The 17,500-nt window shown below is 33.4% G+C and overlaps 3 protein-coding genes across 4 annotated transcripts in view; 1 reads left to right on the top strand and 2 right to left on the bottom strand.

Moving 5' to 3' along the window:
• Window positions 1-140, bottom strand: part of LOC125026312 (E3 ubiquitin-protein ligase NRDP1-like) — an 11,309-nt gene extending 11,169 nt beyond the window's left edge. For both annotated transcript variants that reach the window (XM_047614675.1, XM_047614668.1), the window contains exon 1: window positions 22-140. The gene's annotated coding sequence lies outside the window, so the exon portion shown is untranslated. The remainder of the gene's footprint in view (window positions 1-21) is intronic.
• A 1,655-nt stretch (window positions 141-1,795) lies between these two features.
• On the top strand, window positions 1,796-5,269 carry LOC125026408 (signal recognition particle 9 kDa protein-like). The gene is made up of 3 exons (XM_047614847.1): window positions 1,796-1,956; window positions 4,215-4,283; window positions 4,828-5,269. The coding sequence occupies exons 1-3, from the start codon at window positions 1,885-1,887 to the stop codon at window positions 4,921-4,923; spliced, it is 237 nt and encodes a 78-aa protein (XP_047470803.1). The 5' UTR covers window positions 1,796-1,884; the 3' UTR covers window positions 4,924-5,269.
• Window positions 5,270-6,118: 849 nt separating this feature from the next.
• Window positions 6,119-15,465, bottom strand: LOC125026401 (lon protease homolog 2, peroxisomal-like). Its single transcript, XM_047614836.1, is given in 19 exon segments — window positions 6,119-6,677; window positions 6,967-7,077; window positions 7,691-7,882; window positions 8,055-8,267; window positions 8,437-8,651; window positions 8,950-9,057; window positions 9,227-9,335; window positions 9,602-9,694; window positions 9,904-10,056; window positions 10,586-10,680; window positions 10,868-11,027; window positions 11,229-11,408; window positions 12,069-12,245; window positions 12,860-13,021; window positions 13,209-13,312; window positions 13,466-13,589; window positions 13,591-13,668; window positions 14,118-14,202; window positions 15,305-15,465. Coding segments are annotated over 19 exon segments (2,607 nt in total). The 5' UTR covers window positions 15,418-15,465; the 3' UTR covers window positions 6,119-6,542.
• Window positions 15,466-17,500: the final 2,035 nt, after the last annotated feature.

Raw genomic sequence — 17,500 nt, forward strand, 5'->3', positions numbered from 1 at the left:
CCTGACCCTGAATAACCTTACCGTGACGTCAAGAGGGAGGGTCAAGACTCCGCGACGACTCTCATGACTACTTTGTCCTCTCTCCTTTCTTTCGCGTGTTTACCAACAAACTTCATCAACCCAGACACTACCTGCCAAGGACGCACCTGTCCCTCAAGGGCGGAATCTCGGGCCGGGAAGGGGTGATGCGGGTAGAGCGCCATCTGTTGAGTGAAGGGAAAGGCTTTGAATTTGTAAACCTTATTATTGTCATCATTATTATTATTACTGTTATTATCACTATTATCATCATTATTATTACTATTATTGTCCTTGTTATTGTTATATCATTATCATTGCTATTATTACCAATATCATCATTGTTATTAGTACTATTATTATCATTGTTATTACTACTATTATTATCATTGTTATTATTACTATTATTATCATTATTATCATTTGTTGTTACTGCTGTTGTTGTGTGTTGATGTAAAATAATACTTATAAAAAGATATATATATATATATATACTTGTGTGTTTGTCTGTATATGCATATAACAACCGGTCGCCATTGGAAGCGAATCTTGTAGCATTATTACTTTCTTTTTGTTATTTTCATCTTTCTGCTGTTACTATTGTCACTTAACAATCCAATTGTTTTTACTTTATCAGTACTGTATTACTTTTGGCCAAACGTCTGCGTTAACAGCACCATCTCTCGGTTGAAATGAAAAGCTTTTGCTGTTCATTTTTAAGGGGGACTGAAAAGAAACTGAACGTTAAGAAAAAAATATTTTCTTTCTTTGTTAGTTTATCATGAATATTATTTCTAAATTTTTATTATCATTATCTATATCTAAATATTATCACTGTTGTTATTTCATTTTCAGTTCAAAATTCTTGGCAATGAGAGACTGTAGTCTGTCGCCATCTGTTGGCTGTAAGTAAAAGTTTTATAGATGTTTAAGGGGGACTATACAAAACGGATTTTTTTTTTTTATAAATATTTTTTCTCGGAAGTTTTTCTTGTTTTCAAATTATTGATTCTCATTTACGTGACACGAAGCCAACTGCTAAAATATTCCATAACTTTTTATATTACTGTTGAAATGATACGTGTCCATGTGTGTTGCCTTCTTATCTGACAGATAATTTAAGATCAATTTCATTTAATTTTGGGGTAATCAATATTAAGAAAATTGTTCATCTTTGTATCATCCTTTTCTCAGTCATTATTTGATTTCAAGGATCTAAATAACCACAAGCCTAATAAGAAGTAAAGGAAGTTAGATTTACCATTGCATTTGTATAAATGAGGAGACATACAATTTCAAACGTGTGTGTGTGTGTGTGTGTGTGTGTGTGTGTGTGTGTGTGTGTGTGTGTGTGTGTGTGTGAGCGCGCGCGCGCGCGCGCGTGCCTGTCTAAATGTCAGTCAGTCAGTTTGTCCGTATGTTTGTCTGTCTGTCAATTTGTCTGTCTATAAAGTGTTTGGTGATGTTTGCATGAATAATTTCATTTCAGTCTATTTTTACAGTTCATAGATGAATTCAATGATGATATCAAAGAAATACAAATTTGTCATCTTAATAATAAGGCAAATATGAAGCAACAAGAGATGATGTGGTCGAACTCATAGTTGAGTAAAAATTCTCTTTCTCAGTAATTTCTACACAATACCTATCATTTAAGTCCTGAAAACCCTTTATAAAATATTTAAACAATATTTACATAAAAACTCTAATTACTTAAAACCTAAGATAAAAGATATCTAATAGGACACAAAAATTCAGTCCATTTTCGAACGTCATGTTTACCTTCTCTGTCACTGGCAAAAACTGTCGACACATTGGCAAGGTCTAAACATATTCTTATCAACCGGGCGCTTCATTCTCGCTATAATGGTGTTCTTAGAAGTTTATGAGGACTTTGAGAAGGCGGCAGAGCGACTTTATCTTAATGCACCTATGAAGGTATGTGTTAAATGTGTTTTTAAGGCGTTTTCTGTCAGCTGGGGTCGCCTCGCTTGGCTGAATGGGTTATATTTTGAGTTCTGAGAATTTGTTATATTAGTGACATGTTTATTTTCGAATTAGTGGTACGTCATTATAGGGGTTTTATGGAAGAATTACGTGTGTTCTGTGGAAGTTCATGTTGTTGATAAGTAGCTGATAGAATGCCAGGAAAAAAATAAACCCTGGTAGGAGAGGTTTATAAGCTGTTTTATGTACGATTTTGGGCCCTGTGGACTGTGTTAAAGTAACCTGAACTTAGAGACGTATATGGTTAGATTTCTAGTATAGGATTGTGCGAAAATAGAGAAATGCAAAGGGGATTAAGTATAATTTGCATAAATTAAAGTGACAACTTCTTATAAATTAAGTCCAGCAGAATTATAAGCTTGCCTCAAAATTTAGTGAAGATGCCTCTGTGCTTTGTGCTCTGGCAAACCAAAACAAACCTTGACCTTATGTGTTCAGGCTAGATAATACATCATTGGTGCTGTCCAAGCTCTGTATTGTGGAACGTACCTTGGGGAAGTGTTGACCTTGGCCAAAACACAAGCAGGGATTATGATGTCACTTCAGACTTCCCTGTTCTAAACAGTTACTGTTTTTAGGTACATCATCAAAGTGTATTATTTTCTTTGTTTTATGAGCCAAAGGATTTATTCATATTCATTATATGACTCTGTTTTATGTATGAATTGTACATGTTTCCTCACAAGCTGTAACTTCCAGTATCAAAATGTTATCAGGCTTCATTTGCTCTGCTTTGTTATTAATGTCAGAGTCATCAGTATATATTCAGTAATAGTACTGGCTGTGCTATATATAAATCCATTTGAAACTCAATTAGACTAGTGATGGATAGCTTATAATCAGAAACTGTCCTGATATTGGAGTAGCTTTAAACCATTGCAATTGCCAGAAAACTATTTATTGTGCGTGTGTGAGACCTTAGTGAGGATGTATGTGTACCCTCTAAATATTTATCATTTATATTCAGACTCTCATTCATCACTTTCATAATGAGCAGTAACCATGTTTGAGTAAAGTGAATACAATATACAAATATTTATATAATATATATATATATATATATATATATATATATATATATATATATATATATATATATATATGTATATATGTATATAAAACTTAACAAGGCCAAAGAGAAACAAAAACTGTATATGTATTTTACTCAACAGACAAAGAAATTTCATAACAATGGCATTATCTTGTGTCTAGATCGTTAATTTGCTATACTTTGACAGTGATGTCATTAAATCTTGCTACTACAACATTGACTTTTAATTAAAGAATCGGTGAAAGCAAGAAGTTTTTGTTAGGACAGAAATTATACTAGTAGTTTGCTGAAATCTACATTGTTTGCTTAGGTAACATAACATAGTATAGGTTTGAAGAGTTATTGTTGTATGCTGGTTAGTATCATAGGTATCTGTTTAACATGTTACTGTTAGTACATAGTAGTCTCATTATTTGCAAAATGGATATAAAAATATTGTGGTTGATATCTTTCCACTGAGGGTTGTTGTTGTTGTTGTTGTTGTTGTTGTTGTTGTTGTTGTTGTTGTTGTTGTTGTTGTTGTTGTTGTTGTTGTTGTTGTTGTTGTTGTTGTTGTTGTTGTTGTTGTTGTTGTTGTTGTTGTTGTTGTTGTTGTTGTTGTTGTTGTTGTTGAAGTATTAATACCCATCTTTCTGTTTTGTGTGGAGAGGCATGTAGGAGTGTATTAACCCAATGCCGTCGGGGAAAATGAACAAAAAATGGGGAAAATGCTGTGCCCATTTTCTATATTTTTTGTGAAATGTCTGCTCATAGATGGCTCTGCTAGTGCTTAGCCACAAAGGAGTCAATTAGTAGACCTTGTGACCATACGTGATTTGAATTGGCGGGAAAAACGTGTTTTTTTTACTAGTGCTATGGATATCGATGGTGTTAATTTTATTATAAACATTTAAATTATTATAATGTTTTTTAAAATTAGTAACAGCAAAATAAGATAATGTAAAATATTTCGTAAATCAAAGAAAAGGGTGAACGGGCGAGACGGGCAGTACTCCTAACTGGCTCATTGGTGACTTAGTACAAGTATAGCCATCTATGTGTATAAACAATCAAACAAGTACTAACAGTGGGCAAAGCACGTGTCTACCCGTCGTATCCGTCGGCAAGGGGTTAAACAATTCCTCTTCTTCTTTTTCAGACTCGATGTGTGCTAAAATATGACCACAGCAACTGTTGCCTTAAAGTTAAAGTTACAGATGATGTTATGGTGAGTAGTAAATATCACTTCAACTTGAACAGAAATAATCAGTAATATTGTTTATGCTCTTTGGATGTTAGAATTTGATTTTTACATATTAATTGTGTTTAGTTTTATTTAAAAAGTATTGAACATATTTTGTATAGCTGTCCTGTATGGTGTAGGAATATATTTCAGTTATGAAAAATATCAAAATGAGACTTACATGTTTTGTTGGAAGCTAAATGGTACATATATTGAACTCTGAATGGTCAATATAAAGAACAAATTTGTTATATTCCATAAGTCAGGGTATTTCATATTCTCAAAATCTCTACAGGTACTTTTTAAAATAATATTTACCACTCATCTTAAGGATTCAGCCAATTCATTTTACCCCTGAAAACAAAAACTATTGCTGCAAAATCTAAATATAAAATTGATTAAAATTTTCAGTATATAGCCCTTAAAAGAGACTTTCCTCTCTCCCTTCAGTATATAGCCCTTAAAAGAGACTTTCCTCTCTCCCTTCAGTATATAGCCCTTAAAAGAGACTTTCCTCTCTTCCTTCCAGTGTGTCCAGTATAAGACCGACAGTCAACAGGAGCTAAAGAAATTAGAGAAACTGTTGAGCAGTCTGATGAAACACATGGCATCCGACCAGAGATAACTTAGCTCTGGGCTCTAGAGGTTCAGAGTTTTCCAGTCATGTTTTCCCTTGCAATTTACTCTTTGTTAATATGATTATGTAATGGTTTATATGACAGATATTCAGGGTTTTTTTTTTTTTTTTTTTTTTCAACTATCCATAGGAGCATGAATATGATTATGTAATGTTTTATATGACAGATTGTCAGGGTTTTTTTTCAACTGTCCATAGAAGCATGTGACATGACACCAGCTTCCATAAGGATCATATCTTTTGTTTCTTTTTCTTTTTTTCGAAGGGAATTCTTTATGGATATCTAATAAAATAATAAAAATGTTAAACTTTAATAAAGATACTCTTTATATTATACATAGCATTTTAATTATACACATCCAGACATTAGATTTCCAGAGAAAGAAAAGACAATGATAATATAATAAGCTTTCCTTAGTCCCATAGGATTCAAACTAGGAAAGAGAGAAGAAACTCCATGTAATGTTTGGCAACAATGACTCAAAATATCACAGTAAAATAATAACACTTGAAGACTTTACTTTCCTCAGAAAGCATTTAGAAATGCTTTAAGAATTTCAAAGAAAATCCACCCAGTTCAGTCGAAGAGAAATTGTCCTTCTGACTCGGTTTCTCATTACCTTTTCTTCTTGTTTATTTCATGCTTGCGTTTTTCTTCTTTTCCTTTCTGTCTCTCTCACTCTTCAGTATTTTATATTTCACTTCCACTCATTCTTTCCTTTTCTTTTTTCTTCCTTTCTTCCATCTCCTCCTTTTCTTGCTTCTTGCTTCTTCTCTTACCCACTTCTCTGCCAAAATCAGTCCATATTGCAGACACACTGTCCAAAATGAAGGACAATAGTTCTAAACGGGAATTTTCTCCCTTCTACACTTAAACACAGATGTCTAATATTACCTGTATCAGTTATACACATTCAGTTATTGACATTCATTCATTAAATCTTGTTCTTCCTTTCATTTTGTTTTATTACTCTTTCTTGTTCACGCCTTTATTCTTTTAGATTCTTCTTTTCTAAAAAATAAAATGTGTATATATATATATATATATATATATATATATATATATATATATATATATATATATATATATAATGGCTTTGTGACTTAACAATTATGTAACATCACGGAAAAAAAACAATTAAATATGAATTTGAATATACACATTCCTTTTATCGTTCTTTTCTTTTCTTTTTTACATATATCACTACATCCCTACTTTTTTTTATCTCTAACTACAACACATACCAATCCCATAAGTTTTTAATAATGAATATTCTTATTTATGTATATATATATACTTAAATATAAAAGTTGGTTAAACACATATGTGAATGTAGATTAAAGGCTTTCTACGCATAATGTGAAAGGAGAAAAATCTTACTTCGCTAACATATAACCCTACCGTATATTGCAACAAACTCTCCATTCCAAACATGTATAAACATAAAATGGATATAAGTCCATAAATCTTTGTTAGGAAAAAAAAATAATAATCTTAAAGAACTTACAGAAGCAAAGAAATTGAAAATATACTTTTTTTTTCTGCTCTACTCTGATAATTCTAATATCAGAAGCACTTGGTCCTAACAAATAACAAAATCTGTGACCTAGAGTTTGCTCATCGGAGATTTTGGCACCGATTCTCCATCCTTGTCACTGTCGAACATTTCACTGAAGCCTTCGTCAAACGCGGCCTGGAGCACCTCCTCCACTGTGTTCACAAGTACTACTTCGATTTCATTCTGTTGTGGAAGATAATTTGGTTTTGTGGGATTATTACTAGATGATTATTTGATCTTCAATCTACTGAGAAAATCTTTTTATGCAACTAAAAATTAAAAAATACTGAGGCTTTTTTTTTATTGATTTCCGCAAAACATTTTTGTTTGTTTCTTTTCTTCACATACCGATTAATCCTCACAGCAAACAATAAGTATCAAATCTTGAGAAAACTATATCTATAAATCCCTCTTTTTCACAAACAAAAAGCCCACAGGGTACGAGAAAGACTTCCGACTTTCCTGAACCTACCAAGACTGAGTTTGGAATATCAGCGAGGTCCTTCTTGTTGGCAGCAGGAAGTACCAGCGTGGTAAGCCCGGCCCTGTGCGCAGCCATCACCTTTTCCTTGATACCACCAACCTGAAATTTATGGCTCTTATGTATGTGTTTTTTTTTCTATTGAATTACTTTTTCTTTTGAATGAAAGATAGATAGACCTAATATAAAGATTGTGAGATATAAAAACCTAATATAAGTATAAAATAAACTATACAGTATATATGTAGTTTCTATACAAAAAAAATCTTGAATTGAGTACAAACTAATAGCATCAAATTTTACTAGTGCTTTCTATCTTTCTAACAGTTCATTTGTCTATACAGCCAAACATGGAACAGTGAAAAGCAGAAAAGGTATCACCATTCAATATAATATTACCAAGTCTACAAAGATAAAACAATTATGACCATGTTTATGAAACACTCACACAAACCATAACAAGCAAGAAAAAAAAAAATTACCTATTACTGGCAACTACTTCTACAACTTGGCAAATAAAACAGATCTTTGCAGTGAAGCCTTAAGATATTCATCAACATGAAATAAGCCAAAAACAAAAAAAGATGAAAATTAAAAGAAAACAATGAAGCCCATAATCTGTTCTACAAAACTCAGACTTCAAAAAAGGCCAAAAAAAGAATCACTATCAACGCCTCAATAGCCTACAAAACTACTATATCCACCACCAGCTCACCGGCAAGACAACCCCATTGAGGGTGATCTCCCCTGTCATGGCTACATCAGGCCGGACACAGCGCTGGGACAGGAGAGAGACGAGAACAGTAAGGATGGTAACACCTGCCGAGGGTCCGTCCTTGCTAATGGCCCCTGCAGGGAAGTGCATGTGGATTTCTCCGTCTTTCATGAAGTCCTTATCCAATCCAATCTGAAAGAAGTACATGTGGTTATTACATATTCAGTGATGTGGATCATAATAAAGATGCTATTAATCATGATTTCAAAAATTGCACTGACAATACTGTTTTGTGTAAACAATCTGAATGCAGTACAGAAAGGCAGAAAATGTAGATGGCATAAGAATGCTACAGAACTCTCACCAAAAAAGAATGCTGCCTGACCCATGACATGGCAATCTTGGCTGACTCTTGCATGACAGAGCCCAGCTGACCAGTGAGAGTGAGTCCGCCATCTCCCCCTGTGCGCGATGCTTCCACGACCATGACCTCGCCTCCCACAGGGGTCCATGCCAGGCCCACTGCCACCCCAGGCACACTCACCCTTCCTGATAGCCCACTTTGGAATATAGGGGGCTGAGAGGAGAAAAAAAAAAGAAAATTACTTTTTTTTTCCATTACCATTTTACATATCTGCCAGAGTATATGTAGAATTGCTTGTCCATAATTCTCACTTTCCCCCTCCTCTCTTATTACCCTCTTCAATTAAGTATTGCAAGGAATCAAAAATCCTCCCACAACAAACCCCGAGGACATCGTGAATCATCTTGGCATCCACTTGCACAGGGAGGTCCAGGTACTCCTTCAAATGGGTCAGGTTAATGAGTGGCGAATGATGGTACGCATGCTCTCCAGCTGCGGGACTTCCTTCTTTGTGTGGTTCCCCCTGCTGTGTCCCATCTCCCTTTTCCTCGGCTTCTGCTACCACCATGTCCGCCTTGACCCCTTCGTCACCGATGGCTGTTTTAGGGTTGGAGAGTTTACCGACTTTGTTATGTAAATGGTTTACACCTTATTCATGCACTTCTTTATACAGTTGACCTTTACTTGAAAAAGAAGTTGGACATTTAATGGGTCATTTCTTGCTAGTACATAGTATTTTTTAGTATACTTTCATAATATATTCCATTGCCTGCACAAGTTCTTTATTAGCGGACTCCCTGCTTGTATGAGTCATCAAAAAAGTGAATTCCCTGCTTGTATAAGTTACTCATTTGCTTACCATACCACAGGAATACTCAAAAATTATCAGAAATACCTTGGACCTCTGGTTTAGCCTCAGCAACTTGCACAGCAACAGCTCTGCAAAGTGCTCCTATTTTCCTCTCCAGCGTTCTAACACCTGCTTCCCGAGTGTATTCCCCAACTGCAGAGTAAAGAATTATATAATCTATTTTAAGAAACACTAAGTGATGATGCTTAAATAACCTAAAACATGTAATCTAATTTGAGAGTATCATATCAAGAGAAACAAAACGGTTAAGTAAAAAGATCTAAACTTTTACCTTCAATTTTGGTTCAAGAATAACACTTACTGACTATTGCAATTGATTCTGGAGGCACATGCATAATGTCAGGCGTAAGACCATGCTCTCGTAATTGCTTGGGTAACAGGTGCAGCTGACCAATCATAATCTTCTCTTCCTTTAATGAGAAATCAATTTTCAAAATGTAAAATATGTATACACAATTTAATGAAATTGTTGAAGCAACATTTATGAATGTTGACATTTCATATGTTGTAAACATATACAATATATAAAAATTTCATAACTTCATATTGTTTTTCATATAATCATTCTTTGTCTTGATAATCATCTCCCTACTGATAGCGCTCCTTAGTACAAAGAATTTAGTTCATAATCCCGAAGTAATAGGAAAAAAATCGCACAAAGACTCCTCTGTCTTACCTGAGTGTATCCTGGAACATGAATCACCTCCATCCTGTCCATCAGGGGTGTTGGAATTGATGACAATGTGTTGGCAGTGGCAACAAACAGCACCTATGTAGGATACAGTCCAAGAATTAAAGACATAACTGACACAATGATTATTGATTACTTTCCATAATTAATAAAAAAATCCCCAAACAATGTAGAAGAACCTTCTCATTGTCAAAATATCCTCCTAAACAAAGGAAAAGTAAACATCTCAACCTTGTTCCACCAAATGAACACAGGCAACAACCCTTTTCTTGCCTTTCAAAACTGACCTGTGACAGATCAAATGGTAGGCCGAGGTAAGTGTCCGTGAATGCAAAATTCTGCTCAGGATCCAGGACCTCCAAGAGAGCAGCTCCTGGGTCTCCGTGGATGCCTGTCCCTAGCTTGTCTACCTCATCAAGAAGCAGCACAGGATTCTTAGCCTGTGGAGTTGTGAAAAGTAAAGACAGAGATAAATATAAATACAGACAAAGAAATATACACGTGTATGTGTGTGTATGTGTGTGTGTGTGTGTGTGTGTGTGTGTGTGTGTGTGTGTGTGTGTGTGTGTGTGTGTGTGTGTGTGTGTGTGTGTGTGAGTGAGTGAGTGAGTGAGTGAGTGAGTGAGTGAGTGTGAGTGTGAGTGTGAGTGTGAGTGTGAGTGTGAGTGTGAGTGTGAGTGAGTGAGTGAGTGAGTGAGTGAGTGAGTGAGTGAGTGTGTGAGTGAGTGAGTGAGTGAGTGAGTGAGTGAGTGAGTGAGTGAGTGAGTGAGTGAGTGTGTGAGTGTGTGTGTGTGTGTGTGTGTGTGTGTGTGCGTGTGCTGAACTGAAGATAAAATCTGTTAAGGCATGACTCTTTGCAATTATATTGGGTAGCATTTTTATCTCATAAAGTATTTCAATGGGATGAATCATTCATCCTTGACACAGACTGTGCAGTACAGGAATCTTAAGAAGGAATCAAAGACAAACCTTGACATTTCTGAGAGCCTGAATCACTCTTCCAGGCATGGCTCCAATATAGGTTCTTCTGTGCCCACGAATATCATGCTGATCACTTATGCCACCTGTTCAAGAATTTTTCTTTTAGTACAATAAGTCTGATAAAATAATCTTCTATTATAACTTAGCAAAGCACAGTAAACCTAAAAAGGTTATTTGCATTTCTATTTCCAAATTCTATGGCAATTACCAAAACCAGTCTCAGTGTCTTGCTACCCTAAGCTAACAAAATGACCTCATACTCTGCCCTACCTAGCGATATCCTCTGGTAAGGGCGTCCAAGTGTTGTTGCTATAGATTTGGCTATGCTCGTCTTCCCAACTCCTGGAGGCCCAACGAAGCACAAGATGGGTCCTTTGAGATCACCACGGAGCTGTCTGACAGCAAGGTACTCCAACACTCGGCGTTTAACCTGAAGAAATTTAGGAATTTTGTATTATGTCTGCCAACATGCAAAACACAACTGAAAACCAATTTTCATTTCCTACTGCTATGGTAAATTTAGATAAATTATTATTTCCAACTGATAATCTTCAGTAGAGAATATCTTTAATGACAAAAAGAGAAAAAAAAGTCTTTCATAAGGAACCTCTTTCTTTTCTCTATACACTACCTTCTCCATCCCATAGTGATCAGCATCCATGTCTGCCCGTGCTTTGCTGATGTTACAGGTCTCTTTGACTGTGGCAGACCAAGGCAAGTCCACCATGAGCTCCAGGTAGTTCCTTGTCATAGAATACTCTGGCATGTGGGGAGCCATGCGTTTCAAGCGGCCCAGCTCTTTCAGCGCTGCCTACATGGGGGACGAACACAGGTTACTGTTAACTTTGAATAATGAAAAAGAAAGATGAATGCAGGGGGAGAAGAATAAGAAAGAACACAGTAATTTCACAAGGTATTTTCACAAGGTATGATGTGTGTATTTCACATTCTGACATTGATAAACTGATATAAATGCTTGAATTAATGCAGTGTGATAGTTACATCAAGTATCCATGCATTAATTACATAAATGGGTAGATCTTTAAGCCAGCATTATTTTTAAAAAGGATAATTAAAGCAAATGTAAGTTATTAATGTGAATGAATAAATGGTATAAAAGGAGAAAAAATAATTCATGATACCTGCCGAAATTATCATGATATCATTATATTCTCGTTTGTATCTTTATGTCTTTCAGATCACTCTTTCCTGTTCTTACTCCTATACAAACAGATGAAAGACTGACCATACTATAACACCATATACATGAGAGGTTTTCTTTCCTTTACCTGTCTTGGCCTTTCCTCACTCTCTCCCTGGATTTATTCAATAATTACCAACCCAATCTACCCACCTCACTTTATGATTCTTGGTCCTCTTTCCTCCTGTTCCATTCCCCTCTTACCACACCTCTTTCATCTCCCCCCACCCTTGAAATTCAGTTCCAGCCATCAACCCATAGACCCCATACCTTCCTTGCTTCATCAGGCATGTTTGCCTCCTTGATCTTTGTCTCAAACTCCGCAATGCCATCTTCTCCATCATCGTCGAGCTCTGGGTCAGGCGACAGGTTCCTCCCCCCTCTGCTGATTTTGACGACCTGGTTCTCCTTGTTGTTTGTTTCATCTCCCCCTGCTTCACGCACATCCTAAGGAGAAAGCATTTGAGGGAGAGTTTAGTTTAGTATCAGACACCATCCAGTATGTAAAGGGAATGATAGGGAGAGAAACTGTGTAGAGGTCTAGGTGGGCATAATAAATACTGATAAATGTACATGTCCAATGACACTGGAGTTTCGAGTAACATATGGCAGTAAGGTAATTCATGAAAAACTCATCAATGTCTTCAAGAAAATTCTAATTTTAATTTGCGCTACATATGTAACACGGTGACATTATTTTTTACAGCTAAAATGCCCAAAAAATATATATATATCTAAGTTTGTAAAACTGTTGAAAGATCTGTTACAAAGATCATTATAATAACAATAAAAATCAATTGTTTAACTAAAAAATAATAGCAGTAATAATAATAATAAAAAATAAAAATAATGATAAAGATTAATAATAATAATAATAATTATAATAATAGAATAATAATAATAATAATAAAAACAATAATAATAATAATAATGATAATAACAATAACAATTACTATCGTATATGACATTGACAGTAATAATAATAATAATAATAATAATAATAATAATAATAATAATAATAATAATAATAATAATAAAATCACAAACCTCCAGATTCATACCTTTAGTCTTTGAATATGCCTGAGTAGGAGTGGTAGTGTCACCCTGATTCTAGTTGCAAGATCCACTGCATCCAGCACCTGCAACCTCTCGGGCAATGTTGCTTTTACCAAGGCTGCAACAACATCTGCTAGATGACGGCTTGGAACCCTGTCCACAAGCTCCTGCAAAGTCATACCAACATTGTAATGATGATGGAATGTGTATAAAACTGAAATGTAGAGATGAAATATATGATGTATATATACACTGTACATCACAGATAACTCGAATCTATGTCATCTATGTATCTAAATATAAAGTTATTAAAATGAAACTTTGTCAGTGAGATACCATCTATGTAAATTCTACCTTCAGTTTGGCAACGGCTGGCACAGATACATCGAGAAGTTCAATCAACTTGCGAGCTGCTTCCTTGAATTCTGAAATGAGCTCAGCAAGTTGTGTGTCATCACCTGCAATTTAATTAAATAGATTTTAATTCCTGAATAAAGGACAAACAGTAAAATATATGTTTTTTTCACGTAAATCGACTTCTGTTTACCTATGACACCAAACATTATTTTCAACAGCTCCCTCTGTTACTCAACCCTAGACCCTCTCTCTACCTTCACTGCTGATCTCTTTGATATCATCTAGCTGTGTCACGGCACCCACAGGATAGGGGTGCTCCTGGATGATGGAGTCCAAGCGAAACCTGCAAATCCCCGTTACCAGCAGAGTGTACGCAGGGCCGAGGCCAGTTTGTGCCGGTGACTTGAACCACAACCCCAGCAGTGCCGATGTCATGCAGGTTCTTTAAGCTTTTATCCTGGTTGGGTAATGAAATGAGGGCATGAGTAAGTGAATGAATTACTGAAAAGGGGGAATTTTATATCATTGACAGGATGGTAAAGTCATAAATAAATAATTGTAAATGCTTTTAATGTTTGTTTGTTTAAATAATTCATACTTCTGCAGGGCTAACTGTTAAAGACATGAAGACTTTATCATTAATTTGGTGAAAGAAATATGGAAATACTATTAAATCCTTGTTTTATTACTTTCTTCTAATTGGAACCTATGAATACATCTTGACAAACAACTACAAAAAATAGTCAGTCAGTAAAATAAACAAATAGATAAAGAAAACCACAGTTGTTTTTTAACAATGACAATAGTAAACAAAATATAGAGAAATCCCTACCCTCAATGCCATCACAAGTTAAGAAAACCTGTATAAATTCAATGAAAATAATAATCAATTATACTATTACTTACATTATCAGGCTCCTTTGTCACAACTCCAATAACCGTGCTTGTCAGCTGACTGCCTGTCATCAAACGTGATCTCACCAGGTTTACGCTATATGAATTCATATTGTTATTAAAAAGATTACTCATAATATGGATATCAGATTGAATACCTGCAATATTACTGCAAAAAATATGTTTTCCATATGAAATCAAGTATTTAATGAGAACATTATCATAGCTTGCAAGTTGGTGCTGAATATATAAACACAAATTATAATGTATGTATCTTACCAATGTATAATATGTTGTAGTGAATTTCATAAACTATTGTTTTAGAATACACAAAAACAATAGTATATGAAAATTCATACATAAAGACAACATCATGAAAATATTTCAGACAGGAAAACAGATGCCTACAATATCATATATCAAATGAAATACTTGAAGTATATTCACAAAATATAGAACCTATTACAATGAATACATTCATCTATAAATGAGACACATTTTATATAACTTCCCATTATGCCTGTATGCTAGAATGATATTTTTACTGTCACAATCAAATTACAAGATAGTATGGTTAATGACAAGTTACTGATATTGTGCTAAGTAATGTACTACCTCTTTTAAAACATAATTTATACGTAAGCTTCCAATTTAAGTGAGCCTACTCTACGTGTACTTTTTCATGGCAGTATTAACATTTGATTTCCATTTTTTAAAAATCTAATGAAAAGATTATTAAATAGCATACTAACTTAGCAAACAGTGGAACTATGCATGGTTACATATTATTTATATATTTAATATACTCCATGATACTACACATTTACTATAACAAATTCATATATCTAAACACATCAGTTGTATATAACTAGTCAATAATAAAAAGTATTAATAAAAGTAATAATAAAAAGTAATAAAAAGTATTTTCCTGTACTACTATGCCTGGTTACATAATCCATTCGATTATGTAATTCACAATTAAGCACATCACGTGACACATACAATTCAACTCTGTACGTGAGATCAATTCATCATTTATGAATATTAACAGTCTATTCCTCAGCAGATAACAACATAAAAATAAAAATAAATAAAACATCTAAGCTACCAATCCTTTCCGAGACCGAAGATCCCACTTCAAAATTAAGACGATTTTTACACAATTCACGCATCTAAACCAACCATTAAGCGTACTCTACCTCTTGACTGTGGTCACAGGTATTCTAATAGTTGACCCAGGAAGCAGGACACCATTGTAGACGATTAATAAAGGCAGTTTTTTGGGAAGGGTGATGTTCGTGTTCGGAGACATCGCGAACAGCTGACTGCCATCAACAACAACACGGTGTTCGAATGGTCGACGAGTGACTTGGACTTTGACCGCGGCGGACTCGGGCGGAGGTTCGGAAAACGTGCTACGGTTGATGGTGATGGTGATGGTGATGGTGATGGGATGATGGTGATGATGATGGTGATGGTGATGGTGATGGTGATGGTGATGGTGATGGTGATGGTGATGGTGATGGTGATGGTGATGGTGATGGTGATGGTGATGGTGATGGTGATGGTGATGATGATAATGGTGATGATAGTGGTGGTAATGATGCTAGTGATGATGGTGATGATGATGGTGATGTCCTTTATTTTCATTATTATCTTTTTTATTGCTGTCTTTATTATTCACTTTATCGTCATGATGAGAATTTTTAATAGTGATGATAATGATAATGATAATAATAATAATAATAATAATAATAATAACAATAATGATGATGATGATGATAATGGTGATGATAACAACAATAACCACAACAATAATAATAATAATGATAATAATAATAATAATAATAATAATAATAATAATAATAATAATAATAATAATGATGATGGTGATAATAATAATGATGATGTTATTAATAACAATAATAATAATAATGATAATAATAATAATAACAATAATAATAATTATTATAATAATAATAATGATGATGATAATGAAATAATAATAATAATAATAATGATAATAATATTAATAATGATAATGAAAATGATAATAATAATAATGATATTGATAATCATAATGATAATAATAGTAATGATAATAATATTGATAATAATAATAATGATAACAATAATGATGATGACGATGATGATAATGGTAATGATAACAATAACAACAACAACAATAATAATAATAATGATAATAATAATGATAATAATGATAATGATAATAACAATAATAATGATGATAATAATGATGATGCTGATAATAATAATAATAATAATAATAATAATAATAATAATAATAATAATAATAATAATAATAATATTAATAATAACAATAATGATAATATTAATAATGGTAATAAGGATGATAATGAAATAATAATAATAATATTAATAATAATAGTAATGATAATAATGATAATAATAATAATATTAATAATAATAATAATATTGATAATGATAATGATAACGATAATAATAATAATAATAATCATAATAATCATAATAATAATAATAATGATAATAGTGATGATGATGATTTTAAGAAGAAGAGAAGAACAACAACAATAACAATTATAATAATAATGATAATATTAATAATAGTAATAGTAATAATGATAATGGTAATGAAATAATAATGAAGATAATAATGATAATGATGATGATAATGATTATAATGATAAAAACAATAATGGTAATGATAATGATAATAACAATAATAATAATGATGATAAAAACTGAAACATCAATGTATTTATTGTACTGTTTCATCACATTACATTAATCACTAAGTAACATTACACATTCAACACGCAATAAATAATTGTTTTAATATGGGTACTTTTAACCTTTTTTTCCTCTTCCAGCATCGCGTTTTATCTCTCTAATCACTGACTCTTATCTCCTGATATGTAGAGAAAAAAAAACGAAGATAAAAGAAAAAAAAAAAAAACGAACTTTGTACCCTCTTGCCATGACAGTGTTGCCGCCGTGAGAGTTTGTTTTTTTCAAAGACAGAAGATTGCCTGTTCAATCAAGTAGGGTAAGTTATTTATATCGTTATATATTATGTATGGTAATATGATATAATACGATTGCTTAAGAATATAATATAATGCAATTGTAATAACAGAACAAAATACAACTGTATGATAATTTAGTGTAATAATATAATATTAATGATTATAGACATTATCCCTGTTATCGCATTCAGAATCATTACTAGAACCTCTTTATCATCAGCATCTTTTATCATTTTTTTTTTATTAACCAATATTTATATTCTTTCTTGATATCGTTATTATCAGCTTCTTTGATCTCAGTTCATTATGCCATTTGCGTAAAAAAAAGAAGAAAAAAAAATGCATTATTACTTTTGATATCAGTAA

This window comes from Penaeus chinensis, chromosome 1, assembly GCF_019202785.1.
Source record: "Penaeus chinensis breed Huanghai No. 1 chromosome 1, ASM1920278v2, whole genome shotgun sequence".
Classification (NCBI taxonomy): Eukaryota; Metazoa; Arthropoda; class Malacostraca; order Decapoda; family Penaeidae; genus Penaeus; species Penaeus chinensis.